At 38.9% G+C, this 16,334-nt stretch overlaps 1 protein-coding gene across 2 annotated transcripts in view; it reads left to right on the top strand.

The window, feature by feature from the left end:
• Positions 1-1,480: 1,480 nt before the first annotated feature.
• LOC113678812 (protein mono-ADP-ribosyltransferase PARP4) overlaps positions 1,481-16,334 on the top strand; it is a 42,947-nt gene continuing 28,093 nt past the window's right edge. For both annotated transcript variants that reach the window (XM_089214802.1, XM_089214803.1), the window contains exons 1-24: positions 1,481-1,812; positions 2,864-3,062; positions 3,834-3,906; positions 4,402-4,480; positions 5,186-5,317; positions 6,226-6,381; positions 7,116-7,433; positions 7,918-8,078; positions 8,917-9,025; positions 9,333-9,361; positions 9,532-9,630; positions 10,100-10,181; positions 10,799-10,897; positions 10,978-11,021; positions 11,537-11,643; positions 11,847-11,995; positions 12,504-12,588; positions 12,947-13,080; positions 13,535-13,699; positions 13,809-13,849; positions 13,992-14,085; positions 14,584-14,721; positions 14,955-15,047; positions 16,098-16,191. In XM_089214802.1, the coding sequence (XP_089070928.1) occupies positions 1,642-1,812; positions 2,864-3,062; positions 3,834-3,906; positions 4,402-4,480; positions 5,186-5,317; positions 6,226-6,381; positions 7,116-7,433; positions 7,918-8,078; positions 8,917-9,025; positions 9,333-9,361; positions 9,532-9,630; positions 10,100-10,181; positions 10,799-10,897; positions 10,978-11,021; positions 11,537-11,643; positions 11,847-11,995; positions 12,504-12,588; positions 12,947-13,080; positions 13,535-13,699; positions 13,809-13,849; positions 13,992-14,085; positions 14,584-14,721; positions 14,955-15,047; positions 16,098-16,191 (2,851 nt within the window). In that variant the 5' untranslated portion in view covers positions 1,481-1,641. The remainder of the gene's footprint in view (positions 1,813-2,863; positions 3,063-3,833; positions 3,907-4,401; positions 4,481-5,185; positions 5,318-6,225; positions 6,382-7,115; positions 7,434-7,917; positions 8,079-8,916; positions 9,026-9,332; positions 9,362-9,531; positions 9,631-10,099; positions 10,182-10,798; positions 10,898-10,977; positions 11,022-11,536; positions 11,644-11,846; positions 11,996-12,503; positions 12,589-12,946; positions 13,081-13,534; positions 13,700-13,808; positions 13,850-13,991; positions 14,086-14,583; positions 14,722-14,954; positions 15,048-16,097; positions 16,192-16,334) is intronic.

Below are 16,334 nucleotides of genomic sequence, written 5' to 3' on the forward strand. Positions count from 1 at the left end.
CTTCTTCTTTCCTTTCCATATGCGTCGTTTAAACAATCGTTTAGATGACTGAAACTTTTTGCAAGGGAGAGAGGCAGTTCCTTCTATATCAAAAGGCTCTACTATCAGTTCAGGCTCGTCGCGCGGAAAATCCACTTGTTTGCTGTTTTTTCCGTTGGCACAGGGCCATTCACTTCCCTTCGAAGATGAAAAATCATCTGGCATTAATTGATCTGCTAAAGGGCTTTCCTCATATTCTGCCCATGCAAAAATAGGCTCGATTTTTCGTCCGCTGTTATTTGCCATGACTCGTCTGAATCGGAGCTTAGCAAGACTGGCAATGAGTAGTTTAAAAACAATCGTTTTGTTCAAAACAAACAAAAATAATTAGACCTTACAATTAGGCATCAACATTATTATTTGTTTTGATACTGATTCGAAAACAATATTCCAGATCTGTTTGCGTGTGATTTAGTTTGAAACAATGTGACTGAAATTATATGCAACAAAGTGGATTTTGCGTTTGCATTTTACACGAAATGATCAAGGTCATTGTGACTGTATGAGGGCGTTCTTGGTTTTAATTGCTCGAAAAACATTGTTTTGCCCTTCGATAAAGGTAACCCAATTGCAAATCGGCTTGTAGTTTGGATAATATTGATCTGAACCGGTAATTGGGGTAAATGAATGTATTGTGGCCGCTAATATAATGAATTACCGGGAAACCTTAAGGTCTAATGATGTTGCGCTATTACAAAATCTGGAAAAACAACATCGATTTTATTTGTACAATTGCGGAATTAACCTTCTCTGACCGTTAGGAATGACCACTAACTAACTTCTCCTTCAAAAGAGCAGATTGGTGCGATGGCGAGTGGTCGAAAGAACTTTTCCATATGAACTTAGACAGAATTTGTTTGAAATCAGACGGAAGCGTCTGAAATGGAACAGAACTCGATTGGATGGAAATCGTACGGAAACCACAAAATCGAAGGAAATGGTCAGAAACGTCCAAGATCAAATAGAAGCGCCCTGTGTTGAAATAAAGCGTATAAAATCTGCAATTACGTCCAAATTGGACGGAAACGACGAAAATGAGCTATTTTGCCTCCACTGCTCATCCGGGCACACAAAGTGTTGCTGCCAGGGCGCGCTAGCTAGCCAAGCCACCGAACCGTTTATTTAACACCAGTATGTTTACAAAAGTTTATTACGATGGAAGGAAACTAATTGCGCCAAAGCCGGACTCGAAAACCTCTGAAAACCAGCAGATGGAAGATCTAGAAATGGGGAACGTGTACCCCGGTAACCGGTCAAGTCGCCCGTAGAAACAAAGGTTTCGAAGATCAGACTTACAGACTGCAAATAGGCAATAAAGTCTTCACAGATATTTATAAACTTTTCAATTTTCTTTCGCCTATTTTGCGAGGCAGTAGTTACATGTTATGTTTTTCTTTGAAATTTTTTAGCGGGGGTCGGCCAGAATTGCTCCCTTCGCGCATGCTGGACGTTTGACCGCTGTGTTGTGATGATAAAGTCAGCCATTATTGTTGTTGTTCGCCTGACATTTTACCTGGTGTAAGTTCATTCCCAGGCCATCTCTTTATTTAGCGCTGACAGCGCAGCTACCTGCAGAAAGTGCAAAATGAAAACACAAAGTGTATGCCTTCTGTCCTAGACATGGGTACGTTGAAAGTCTCCGGCGTCTTTGAAAATTGCCAGTTCGTGGTTGATTTTGCTGCTTCCTTGTCGCTAACGTACAAAGGGAAGGAAGAAATTCGACGAAAGATCGTAGAAAATGGCGGTACATTGTCATATGTACTAACAAAACAGGTATAAATAATCTTTAGTTTCAGTCGTAGCTTTGCTTGTTAACGTTCCCTGTCTTGTACGCAACATACTCAATATTTAAGCAGCTTGGCTCTTCGTCAACTTAGACGACGAGGCTTTTCAACCAGTATAGCAAAATCCCCTTGGCCACAACGACACTTGAGCCTACAATGTGGGTTGTAAATAGCTGGAGGATTTCATAAGTTCAAACGATTTTTAATCTTTCAATAACCAAATTTTGGTGATTTTAAATTCTGTGTTATGGATGGTCCGACATTCTAAATTGGTCCGTAAGGGGGCATTCGAACTCTGTCACAGAATGATAGGGCAGCTAGCTATGGGCAAATCGAAGTTAGTTCAACTGAATAATGTATGGGTTGTTGAAAAGAAACTTTCTCTAGCTGATCATAGAAAATGAAATAGTGACTTTTTTTTTTTTTTATTTTTGGCTTGAAATTATCACAGCCTGAAAGGTTTCTGTTTCCTTTTTTTAGGGTTATGACAGTCGAATTTGTCAATAATCATGCTAATGTTGCAATTGGGGACCCTAGCAGGCCAGGGAGAGGGAGGGAAAAGGGTTTGGTTCAGCATTGCTGTCATTCTGGCCTATGGAGAGTGTATTGACATAAAGGTGCGATACCTTTACCAACCTGTCTGAAAAAAAAAAAAACTAAAAACATGTATACTGATACCTACTACAGGGTTTCAAATTTTTTGAAATAGGCATTAGACTTGGCAAAAGTAGGTGATGGTAAAAAGTACAATAAGAGCATTACAAGGGTAAATATTTTGCTATTAATAATTTAACAGATTTTATGGCACAATAAATTTAAGGGTTAGTTTGAATAAAGCTCTCAATCTCTACTTATGTACCTTCACTTATCCCTGTATTCTATGATGGAATATAAGACTGTTTTGTTTGAGAATCTAGCAGTCTATAAGAATACACCTCCTATTTGGAAATGCTTGTGCGGCAACAGTTATGTTTTGTTGAAACTTGTATATTTCTGTATTACAAGCTCCATTAACAAAATATCTATTTTATTTTTTGTAGACAAACTTTCTGGTGACTGGTGATTCTGAACAAGCTTTGTCATCGTATAAGGGAAGAACTGCAGTGAAGCTTGGAATTCCAGTGGTTCCATTTGATTTCATTACTGACTGCATCAAGTCTGGAAAACTTGTTGATCCACAGCCTTTTCCTTTGTCAGAAACCCTTGAATCACAGAACTTTAGTTCAGGCAAGATTGTTGGTAAGCTGTGACAAACTTTTTTGGCATTCATGGTTGTCAATTTTGTGTGAACATTGACTTTGTCAGATCTAACAGTTCAACAGCCCAATGGCCTTAGTTATTGGTTCATTTAAGATTCCAGATAGGATCTAATACTACAATATCAAATAGTAAGGGTTGGACTTAATTCCATAATCCATTGATTTTGATCCTGGCAAGATTATTTTGTCAGTTTTGGGCAAAGTACTTCACTTTCATATCACCCAGGAGTAAATTGGTAATCAAAAATTGTTAATTAAATTGAGACTACTAAACCTGGCATTCAGGGGAAGTTGAAATGCTTCTGGTTATTTATATTGCAGCAGAAACTGGGTTATGGAGGCACATTATGATTGTCAGCTTGGCTTACTTTTAGATTTTTTTAATCACATCTTAAACTCCAAACTATTAAATCTTGAAAAGTTAGTAGTAAGGTATCAGATACTAAGCAAGTTATTTGAATTCATGAAGGGCATACAGATAAAAGCATGCTATTTTTCCCCTTTAAAATTGACTTTCTTTGATGTGGTTTTGACAAAACAGCTGGAAGAACATAATCATTTGAGTCAAATTGATCATTGTATTTAAAATATGAAGTCTGCTAATTAGCAACCCTACCCATTGCATGTAAATGTCTCCTATTTTTTTCCATCCTTGAAACAGAAACATCAGAGGTAAAAGAGGAGTTTTACAGTTTCTATCTGTGCTAAATTTGTGCTTATTGTATGCATGCTACATTTATTATTATGATAGCTAAGAACCAAAGGGAAGATAATGTGACCAAACCTACAAAGAAACAGAAGCTTCCAGATCTCAATAGAATAAAGTAGGTGTAATAAAATACATCAGATATGTTATTGGTAATGTTGACCATGGAAGTGTGGTATATAGTCTTACATTTTGAGTCATACTTTTGGCTCAATACTAACTGATATCTCTTTTTGGAGGTTTCACTTTAAGAAAGGGCAATAGTATTAGTGTCCATTGATACTGACTATCAAACTTTTTTACGGCCATCCCTTACAAGTACGTACCACAGTCTTGGGGTTGGTTGAATCAGTTTCACTCTAGGGTGTGTCCAGTTCTGGTGGCTTAATCCCAGGCTATTAGCAGTAGAGCATATACATTAAGCAAGAGCAGGGAGTCGACAGACTTTGCTGGCCTCTTGGTGATGTTACTGAATTGCTTCATGCTATGGAAACCAGCGAAAACCTTCAATTTGATGTGCCCATAGGCTGGGAAGGTGCTTGTTAGCTAGCCAACAAAGAAAAATATGATCCTGTAATGCTTTCATTTCAGTCTCAACCTTTCCTTTTAATAGGGTGTGGCCTTACAAAGCAGTTGATGGTCCAGAATTTGATGAGCCAAACTGTGAAATTGTTAAAGATGCCCTACTAGCGGTAATGCTTCGTTCAACTTTAAAAGATAAATTATAGATAAGCTATTATGGCTACTCAACTTCCAAGATCTAATTACAGCACAGATAAAAAATTATGTGACAGTTAATTGTCTCAAAACACACACCAATCAGGTGGTATTCTCCCGTAAATGGGCCATTTTAAGTCAGTTTTTCTTATTGGTGTATGTTCAGTCAGTGGTTATTTTTGTAACTTGTTTCTTTTCTTTCTATAATATACAAAAATTGCAACTTGGCAAGAGGTTGACCATACAAATTTGGCAAATGAAAGTGTTGCAAATAAACATGTACCATGTCTTACTGGTTGTTAATGTAGTGGACATGAAATGTCTTCCCACTTATATGAAGGTTATTTTTTTTTTGGGGGGGGGGGGGGGGAAACCAGAATTTTTTTCCTGACAACCATTTTACTATTGAAGGTTGCCAAAAGGTGGCTTTTTGTAAAGAAAATGACCTTGGAGCCCTACTTTAGCTCTGGAACTCTGGTTGTTACAATTTCAGACATGCAAGAACTTTTAAAGATTTGCATGACTTGGAGAATCCCCACATAGGCTTACAAGATTTGAAGTTTGGGTAAAAATTATGTTAAACCTGAATTTTTTAAAGTAACAATGAAGACCTTTAGTTATTAGGTAATCATTGATAATAAGCGTAATTGATGCTCTAGATATAGCATTGCTTCTTTCAGAAAACAAATCCTGGTGAGGGTCCTCTTCTTCTTTACTCTCTGGAGTTGCACTTCATTCCTTCACATGTACCTTGCACCAGCTCAAGATACCGCTTATTTACACACCAAGGTACCTTGATGGCATTCATCATGGTAAGATCAAATTTTGGAGTGTTGTTAGACAGTTAAAATCAGTTTGAGTTTTATCTCCTTTTGTGCCAGATTATGATAATGATTTTAAGAAGGAAAATATGGTTCAAACTAGTTTAAAAAATTTAAACCTAGGAAGCAATTGAACCACAAATTATATGTAGATACAAATGTTTCAAATTTGGTAGTTGACAAAATTAGTGCCATCAGCCTTGCTGTTGTAATTTCTTCAGCAAGATGTGGAAAAACAATACTGTGTATCTCTTGCATTGTTACTCAGCCCACTCACAGAAATGAAATTAACAACAGCAAACTCTGCTTGAGTATTTAGCCTTGGGTTGTAACTCCAAAGAAAAGCAATGCGATCAGCAGTTTTGAATATTGACCTCTTAGTAACTAAGTGCAAGGGTAGTACTGAGGAATATTGGCCTAAGGTCATGGCGGTATGGACTGCAGGCCAATATTACCCAGTGCAGCTCAAGCAAGCAAGGTTAGTAAGTAATTTCATACATCATCATGGCACTTGGATTAAACTTGTCTGGTTTGAATTTACCACCTCTTTGTAAACACTTCTGATAATCATTTCTATGGAAACCATCTGTATGGCAAAATCCCAGCTAAGTAAGAACTAATCAGAATAGTTGGATTAACCTCAAGGAAACCTGGCTGTAGACTTGTATATAATAAGTAATATTGCAGAATTTGGCTTTTTCTTTTGAAGCAACAAAAATTTTATCCCTCATTAAAAGGTGAATATGAACAAATGTACCTGGAGCCCCTTTACATAAGATGCACAAGACTTAACAATATGCATTTACTGTATGGATACATCACACCTTAGCAAAACATATTTTTGCTTTAATTGTGATTTCTTGTAGGTTACCGGTAACCTTTACATTTGATTCTTGCAGGGATATAATGAAGGGACAAAGGAATGCAGATATTTCAGCTCTTCTGAGGAGGCATTTGGAGCATTCATTGCTATAATAGATCAGCAATTTGCAGACGGTTACAAGAAATTATCAAAGTATCCATCACCCAATATTGGCTCTGACAGACTGAAACAGGTGGGTATTAACTTATGTATTCAACAAAAAATGGTAATTTTTGTCTGAGTAAAATAGAAGAAAATGAGAAATTCCTTGATCTAGAGTGAGAGTAGTCCTGGAGGGGACTATTTTAAGGGAGGGTGACAGAGGCTTTGACAATCTGTTTGGAAGTTATCCTCACAGAAAAAGGATATTTGATAGTACTAGTGTGGTCTGATTGTCCTGGTTTGAGTAGTCCTGAGTCCCAATCACTCTGACAAAAGGCTAATGCTCAAAACATCAGCCTTTTAACTCTTTATGGTGGCCAATTCACGTTATCAACTTAATTGATAACACTAAATTACCCTGTAATACCCTCTCACAGACACAGTACCACTGTTTCTCTAGAAACTTACCCCCTTTATTTGTTACTCCTGAGAGGGATTGTTTTTGGTAGAAGTGATTGACACTTTGGCAACCTTTGTGGAAGTCGTCATCAAAGTTGACTCTGACAAGGACTCCAAGAGTTACTTACATCAAGGTTTTTGAAATTTCAGTGATTTTCTTTCCAACAATAGTCCTTCTTGGGATTACTCTTACCCACTGATAGGACAACAAGATTGAATATTGCTCTGTAAGACAAATTTATGGCATAAAAGAGGACACTCAAATCGTAGTATTTTGTAGAACAAGATACAACATATCTCAAACTTATTTCCCCAGGAAAAATATCTTTTTGTTGTCTATTGATTATGTGTCTTGTCTATTTTCAGTTGGTGAATGAGGAATCATCTTCACAGGAAGATTCTTCAATCTCCCCTGAAGTTGCAAACCTTATCAATTACATTTGGAATGAGGCAGTAGGCAGTCTGGCAGATATTCTGGCCACTCCTCTCAGTTCCATCAAACTTGAGGATGTAGAGAAAGCTGAAGCAATCTTACTTTTATTGAGAAAATCAATAGATGATAGTGAAGGGGTCAGCACTATTCACCAGCTATCTGATGAGTTTTTCTCAGCTATTCCTCACAAGAACAGAGGAGAAAACATAAGTTCAAAGCACCTCATTGCTCAAAAACAAGACTTGTGTCAAGTAAGGAACATCTCAGGTATTAGAAAAGGTTGATTCATGAGTGTTTTTTATCGTGTGGGTGGGAATAGTTGTTTAACCCTTAAATTCCTGAGATCTGATTGTTAATTCTCCCCTCTATTTGCTACACATGTTCTTGTAAATTAGTTAGGAGAATTTGTGATTACAACATCTACCTGACAAGTTTTAAGTATTTTTATTACCTGTTTGCTGGATATTATATGGAATTAAAGGGAGATGTTATATGTTAGTAACTTCTGGGAGTTGAAGAGTTAAATTGCTGGTGTCAGTTATACTGTTGATCATAAACATCCTTTCAAATGGCTTAATGGTAAATTTCATTGTATTTGAAAGGAAGTTATTTGATTCACCAGTTCTGAAATACTGATGACAATTTTAAGATTACAGTTTGGGCAGGTACAGTAAAGCTTACAAGGGTTACCCATTTCTTCTGATTGTATCTTAAATTATCATTATTTGTTGACAGCTTATTAAAGACATGGTGAGCATTGGTGAGTCTACAAACTGGAAAACCAGACAAGATGTACATTCCAAGTACAGGGCACTCAAGTCCTACATTGAATGCCTTAACCATGAAAGTGATGGCTTCAAAAAAATCCAAAAGCTTGTTAAATCAAGCGAAACAAGGTAAGAAAATCAAACAACTGAAGTTGAGAACTCCACTGTAAAACAACTACTAATTTTTTTTAGCAACACTTCTGGAGATTTGATAGCATTCTACAAGTGTGTGAATCACATTCAAAGAATTGGCTGTAACCACGCAAAAGGGTGGGAGACGAGGTAGCCTCACAGTTAGTGCTCTGGACTCAGGGTCAAGCAGCTGGTCTCAAGACCTGGTGTTAAGGTTTTTATTGGCCGTATCCTCCTAGAATTAGATTTTATCTGATTCCAAGGCTCTACCTCGTCAAAAAAAACTATCCTTACTCATGAACAACAACCTCTCTCAAAGGCTTAAACTCAATTCTGGTATGTGAAAGCTATGCGTGGGTCAATAAACATGCCCTTTGATAGGATAAACAGTATTCGGTTTCATGCCAGGTTCTAATTAAAAATTATACAACTGTTGGCAAGTTTCAATTCTGAGATTCTTAAGGTTCAGTTCTTAATGTTCGTGTTCTGTTTCTTCACACCTGGCCAGGTCACTGTGTTGTGTTCTTTGGCCAAATACTTCACTCTCACAGTGCTTCTCTCCACCCAGGTACCGGCCAGCGGTCAGGGAAGCCTGATGAAAAGCTGGGTGGTTACCTGGCGATGGACAAGCATGCCATCCAGGGATTTGTGCTTTGGAAACCGGGATAAGCTCCGGATTGGGAGTGGGGAAGGATGGGGGCGGGGGGAGGGGTAGGATTTAGTCTACCTATTGTGTTAAAGGTGTTCGTGATAGATGTATTTTTAGACATTGAACAGACGTAAGTCAGAGATATAAGAGTTGAATATAACTTGTAAATGTTGCTCTCTTTGTCAGTCCTCCAGAGATTGATGTACTCAATGTATACTCTATCCACCGTCCTGTGGAGGAAACTGCCTTTTCTCCCCACATTGGAAATAATGCTCTTCTTTTCCATGCATCGAAGGTGAGCGCCATTTGCAAAAGTAACGCTTAACTGTCACGGTCTTGTTAGTAATTCTGCACTCTTTCCTTTTCTCTAGTTTTCTTCTATAGTTTTGTGTATGTTAATATTCTGTTTTTATTTTAACCGCGCGTGCACTTGATATCTTAAATCGTTAAAAGGAGACGGTAACAGGACAAGATATTAAATTGATTTACCCGGAGGTTTCCTGTAAGGAAGATACGTGCGCTAATGGACAGTGGAGCTGAAGACAGTTGGCTGCATATATGTAAAGGGTATATGTAATGATGTGACTTTAATTTTATTGCAGGTGGCAAACTTTGTAGGCATACTTTCAAGGTACGTCTTTATGAGTATTATTAAGATTGTGGATTGTTGTTGTTATAACATTGTTCGAAATTATATCGAGCTTTCTTTCCTTCTATTTCTCAAACCCTCAAGAGTCATGTACAGTATCATATTTTAGAGGAAGAGGGGAACATGTGAGGTGTACTTTAAATTTCTTGTAGAGGGCTTCTTATGCCTAAAATTGTCGTGGATGACTTTGGAGGACAACGTTCAGACCCAGGAATGTTAGGAAGTGGGATTTACTTTTCCAATTCTGCCAGGTAGGAGCTACTTGTGTGCTGAATGATCCAGCCTCGATAATCTACAGTCAGTGCCTCTCAATCGATTCACACAATGTGGTAATCAATAAAAGATCTCCTCACGGGTTTAACTCTAGGAAGCCACACCTTTACGGGGCGTTGCGATATCTTCCACCGGTTTTTATTGACTCGCGCCACGTATCACGCTTCGGAGCGGTACTGTTCTTAGTCTGCAACTAGGATGAAGTTGTCACTTCTCTAAATAAGATACTCCGTCTTTTTTTTTCTTTTCTTTCTTTCTTTTTTTTTTTTTCCGGGAGAAAGAGGGGCGTTTGCTGTACACATGCTGGATAACCTGAGTTCCATCTCTTACTGTATCTAAGTAGGCGAAGTTAGGAAAGTAAAAAACCAATGGCTTTTGGTGACAATCGTTTTTCTTATATCAAAATTAAGCTCAAACCTCATCATTTTCTTACTTTTTCTCATACAGCACCAGTGCCAAGTACTCGGCACCTGGAAGCAAGGGATCAAGGCTTATGCTTGTGAATGAGGTCGCCTTGGGTAAAGTCAAGGTAACAATCTTGAAACTCATAGCAACACGAGAGGCTTCTAAAAAACCTTTTAAGATGATGATGAACAACACAATATACCATAGCCTGTATGAAACGTCCTGTATTTCCTCTTTTTCCTACGGAAAACGCTCTGATGAAGTAACAGAAATGGGTGAGTTCACATTTCACATGTAGGTCGCCCAAACTATGTGGATTAAGTTCGAGTTACCCCCAAATTGCAGTCAGAGCTTGTTGCGGTTTTTGTTGCTTGAAACTTGAAACGACCAAGAGTATTGCTACTGCATCTTGATGGGACGTAGGGTTATCTCAGGTGGCCCCCCCCCCCTTCCTCTCTAGCCCTTCCTCCCCCCTCGCCCATTTATACTCATGGGTGGAGAGAGGCTCTGTGACAGTAAAGTGTTTCTCCAAAGTAAACAGCACTATAGTTCTGACCGGAATTCGAACTCTTACAATGTGATTGTGAGTCTGGTACCTGAACGTTAATCGTCGAGCCTCTATGTTCGATCCCAAGGGAAGGGGGGGTGGGAAGCCAATTAAGATGTTTCTATTGGTCAATAAGGTGTGACGTTCAAAGCACAAGCAACAACCGATGTAATTGGTGTTTTGTGGTTCCTCAGGAGTTCAAGACATTTGCCATGGATTTGACCTCGCCTCCATCAGGTTATAGCAGCTGCCATGGAGTGAGAAACACGGATAATGAGCCTTCTGACTTTAAGGTCGGTTGTGTAGGCATTTAAAGTAAGCAAGTTGCTTCCACCAGACTGCTGTAACTGACAAAATCGTTTTTGCTCCTCAGGACGACGAGTTTGCCATCTACAACGGGAACCAACAGAAAATAAGGTAACTGTAACAGTGCTTGGTGTCCATCACCTAGCTTTGAGGGTTGCAGTTAAGAGGACTTCATAGATCTGATTCATAAACTGCTTTACATTTTCTTTTAAATTAGTTGGGAGGATTTGGTGTTATATCAACACATATTTTCTTGATAAGATTTTCCATTCTCGGTATTTGTTTGTTGGATAATAGATTCATATTAAAAAGAGACGGTGCATCTTGATCAATTCTGGATCTGTAAAATAAACTGAGGCCAAGCTTTGGCCGGGAAACGATTTTTCGTTTCTGGCAAAGCCTGAAGTGATACAGTCTCTCTTCCTTCCCAGAGTTGTTAGGGAGCTTACTTGAGGCTGTTTACTACCCTAAGTCACGTAATGCTAAAAAAAAAAGTGCGTTAAGCCTCGGCAGTTATGCAGGGCCAGATTTATTTGATACTTTTTTTAGAACTATAACCTTTATTTACGATACGTGTGTGTAAAATATCTGTCCAAAGATCTTTAAAAATTTCCATTTTTTTGCAGATATCTGGTTGAGTTTGTGTTGCGTGGTGATGTTGTAGTCGCTGATCGAGATGATGCCTCGATTGATAGCGGGTTTTTCGATGATAGCTCGGAAGCTGCTCCCGAAGGTATTGAATGAACGTCCTCCATTTTGACATTTTTTTTGTAGGTTTCTAAAATTAAGGTGACAGGTCGCTGTTATTCAATTATATTATGGATAATAAATTGCGATATGAGTCTATTTGCTATTTGTTATTGCTTTTAAGCATGTTCTTACAATAGTTGAAAATGTAACTAGAGTTTTGAACTGATTTCAAATGCTTTTTCCTAGACCATCGCGGCAGTGTAGTCCTAACGGATGTGATGTCAATTGTGGATCCTCTGACTAAAGTTGAGGCAGGACTTAAGGGAACTGGAGACAAGTCCATCCCGTTGCAGTCAGTTCATATCAGAGCTAGGCTGTTGGATTTGGCGGCTCAGGTTGGTCAAATTGCCGAGGAAAATTTGATTAAGCTTATTTGGTAGGCTACATCATTCATTCCCTTTCTGATTGAGCTGCATCGCGATCTGTGATATTATGTCACATTTTTCCGGTTTCTGGGCGCGAAAAATCAATTTCATCATGAAGGAGGCTACAAAATATTAGATCGGCGAGGTGGAAAAACATCGAAGGGGAGAAGATAAACCAAGAGGGAGAAGTATGGTCAAGGATGGCGCAGATTGACACGGATTGCAAATTAGTAATGATTAGTAATGACTAATGATTAGTTTGATTAGACAGGAAAACACCAGAGAAGCAAGACTAAACTAAGAAGGAAGAAGTACGGTCAAGGATAGAGAAGATTCATACGGATTGCAAGCGATCTAGTTTAAGATGCCCGAAGCGTGACGTAGCTCCTATCGTCTCTCTCCAAGAGCTGTTTGAATTTTTGGCAATGATAAGCTTACAAATCATTTTTATATTCTTTTTTTTTTTTTTTTACCACAGGTGATAGTTTTTCAAGAGTATAGCAATAACAGCTCGACGCCCATAGAAGCTAAATACGTTTTCCCTCTCGACGACATGGCAGCAGGTTTGTGTTTAGTCGACAGCCTGATAGTTTATAGAAAAATTCGAAACTATTTTTAAAAAACTTGTGTGATGAACCGTTTCGAACTCCTGTAATTTGTATCTTGGCTACGGCAGATGACCTTCGGACTTGTAGTTATAGTTGAGGGGTAAACTTTGTTGGACTCTCATATCTAGGAAATTCACTTCTCTGTAATAGTTTTTTCCCTTGTTTTGGTTGAGAGAATGAATTCAAAATTAAGGGTTCACGTTGCCGACGAATCGGACCTGCTGTTTTATCTTAACGGGGTTTAAAAAGCTCCCGAAGTACTGTTGAATAGAAGTTTAACATACCTTCTCTGTCGACGTCCTTCTGGTCATAGTTTGTGGTTTTGAGGCGTTCATCAATGGTAAGCATATCGTTGGTGAAGTGAAGGAAAAAGAACAAGCGCACAAAGAATATAGGGAAGCCATCAGCCAGGGGCATGGGGCCTACCTTATGGACGAGGAAACCCCGGTAGGTAACGTGTTTTCCACCTGATTTTCAACCACGAAACTTCATCTAGGTTGTGTTGTGATATCGAAGTTGCTCATTTGAATTGAGTGAACAAAAGAAGAATTTATAGGTCTAAAACTTCGAAAAGGTTATATTTTTTTCAGTTATCCTGTCTCCTTCAAGCAAAGTTTTGGTTATCATGCAATTCGTACACCTCCAGCTTTGTAGCGAAGTCTTTTTCGATTTTGAGATAAAGGTAATCGTCGATAGCTTTAGTGGTCTCCTCTTAGATTTCTTGAAACGTAGAATTTTTAGAGTAAATGTTCATTTGTTGTTATATGGAGTAAGACTGCGCCACCACCACAACATGTCGCCCCCTTTCTCCGAATTCTCTAGGTTTCTCAAGGTAACGCTAATAAGATCCCACCCTTTATTTATATCTCATATTTCTCTTGCTTATTTCATATTTACTCAGGATGTGTTTACAGTCAGTGTTGGAAACCTTCCTCCCGGTGCTCAAGTGTTAATCAAGATAACTTATGTCACTGAATTAACAGTGGACGGCGAACACATCTGTTTCTCGCTCCCAGGCTCCGTGGCTCCATGGACACGTGACAAGGCCTTAGAAGAAGTAACTCAGGTCATGAGCCACATTTTATGCCTTCTTTCACTTACTTCTTTTGTGTTGTTGCGCGTTTGACTTCAACTTCATCGTTGAATCAAGTTCTTTTGTTTTTTTTTCTTATCAGACTTATGTGGATACAGTGCGGATAAGGGAAGTGGGACCCTGGTGAGTTCCGGGATGGGAGTGCGTTGATTTGTAAACAGCTGTTAATTTTTTCTCCTTATTTTTGAAAGTTGCTCGGGTGCAACCTTGAGAATTAAGCTGCATTTCCTTTTTTTATTATCCTTTATTCGTTGTTCTCTTTCAGCGATCCCGCCTTTGACGTTTCTATGAAAGTGTCCGTGGAGATGCCCTTTGAGATTCGCTCACTTGACTCACCGACTCATGCGATGAAAGTTAAGGTAATATTCATTCACTCACGCTTTTGTGGAGCACTTTTTCATTGCGTATCGAAAGATGTAACGGACTGCATTGGCTACTTTCAACTATGTTTTGTGACTGGTCCAGAAAACTCACGCCTTCTTCTTCTCAATTAATCAGTTACAAGACTAAAACCGATCACGACTTGATCGCCCGCGTTTTCCTGCGCTTCTCGAGGTTTTGGTTTTACTTTGATATCTCATTGATATTTTCCTCAAGTTTTGGTTTTAAAATACGCAATTAAATAGCGCTCTCTAGTTATATTTCTTGACTTCATTTCTTACTTGTGCCTTTCGCATTTCCTCTTCTATCCACGATTCTAGAGAGGAAGATTTTAATCTCCTTTTGTTAATTGTAAACTATATGTTGATAAAGGTAGATGAGTCGCTGCAGCGAATTTTGAAAACCTAGCGTTTCGAGCATTAGCCCAGCATAACGTTGTTATCTGAATATTCATGTTTGTTTGTTTCTCTATCCAGCGAACAGCCACCAAAGCAGTGATAGAACTGGAGCCAGGCCAGTCTCTTGGGGATGGATTTCAACTTTTGATTGGTTTAGCAGAGATTCACGTACCCCGGATGTGGGTGGAGCGGCACACCAACAATTCAGATAGACAGGTCAGTGGTCAGCTCTCTAGTGTTATCTTTCACACTGAACACTTACAATCACTTGTACTTTTGATATAAAGAGGCGGAATAGCAAGGTTAATACTCAGGACCTGTGACGACCTGCCTTTCCATTCCAAAGGAGTCAAGATCCTCTTAGTTGCTTTCTGCTGTGGAAGAGCGATGAGGGTCACGTGTGTTCTTCTCTAAAGACCTTTAATCTCATGGACGCATTTTTCCTCTAGGCTTGTATGCTCACATTTTATCCTGAGTTCGAGGCTGAAAGTCCTTCTGAAGTTGAAGTGATATTTCTGCTTGATCTCTCCTGCTCAATGAAGGTCAGTGTTGATCTCTGTCAATACATTTTTTGTACGTTTCTGTACAGAAGCGCGTAGTAGTTATGTTCTTCGCATGCTAAAGAAAATCCCTCTGGGGATCAAATGAGAGCTGTTCATTTCCGGCGCTAATCTCAAACTCCAGAACCATTTAATTAGGAAATTTGCGTCATTTTTCTATGGTTTGTCCACAGCTGTTTAATCTCAGGTTGTGCTATTTGTACTTTCCGAAGGAAACGATAAGCCAGGGCAAGGAAGGTACCTGGGTCAATTTTTGCCGGAAACGTGCCGCTGGCCTCTCAGAACCCCAACCCCATTGTAGTATATACTTTAGCCAATTACAGACCCCATCTTAATCACTTTTGGTAACATGGTATCAACTTTTTAGCCGGGAATCTTCCCATCTTTAAATCCCTACTTGACAGAAACCTCCTACCCCTATAATGCCGAAAATGGGCGAATTCATTCTAGTAAATAAAGGGGGTAAGTTTCTGAAGAAACTGTGGTGCTGCATCGGTGGGAGAGTAATGTATTATCAACTGAGTTGAAAAGGTAAATTGGCCACCGTAAAGAGTTTAAAAGCTGACGTTTTTAGCGTTAGCCCTTCGTCACACACAACCCACAATTCCTCCAATCGCTCTGACGAAGGGCTAATGGTGGCCAATTTACGTTATCAATTCAGTTGATAGTACTAAATTAACCATTCTAGTAACTCCATTGAAAATACGACCTCATTGCAGTCAATCCAGTCGTTTGAGCGACCCCATTCAGTGGCACATTCTCATTAGCCTTTTACAAGGAACGAACCAAGCTCTAGGGTTACTGTGAAATCTGATTTCAGATCTAAAAGCTTTAAAAGAAATATATGAAAAGAAGAATATGTCTATTTGATGCTTAAAAAATAACCTTGAAAACTACCCCGAGACCCCGACTAAAATTTAATCCTGGGTTAGCGCTAATCGGCCTTCGAACAACTGGGCCCAGAACTGCACCATTGTCCTTATTGCTCTGAAAAAAATATGTTATACCACTGACATCTGTTTTCTCTAACAGGGTTCAAATCTTAACGACGCCAAAAAGATACTACTGATGTGCCTCAGTCTTGTGAAGGAAGGTTGGATTTTCAACGTACTCGTGTTTGGAAGCAGTAAGTTCATTTGTGTGTTAAAGGGATTTTTTGAAAAAAGATATACCACGGACTTACACATTGCAACTCAAATGCGTTTCTTCATTGGAAAAGAAAGTTTCATGTGTCTTATCTCATACTAGTCCATGGTCATATTTTCGTCA

The sequence above is a fragment of the Pocillopora damicornis genome, chromosome 8, assembly GCF_964200805.1.
Source record: "Pocillopora damicornis chromosome 8, jaPocDami1.2, whole genome shotgun sequence".
Lineage (NCBI taxonomy): Eukaryota > Metazoa > Cnidaria > Anthozoa > Scleractinia > Pocilloporidae > Pocillopora > Pocillopora damicornis.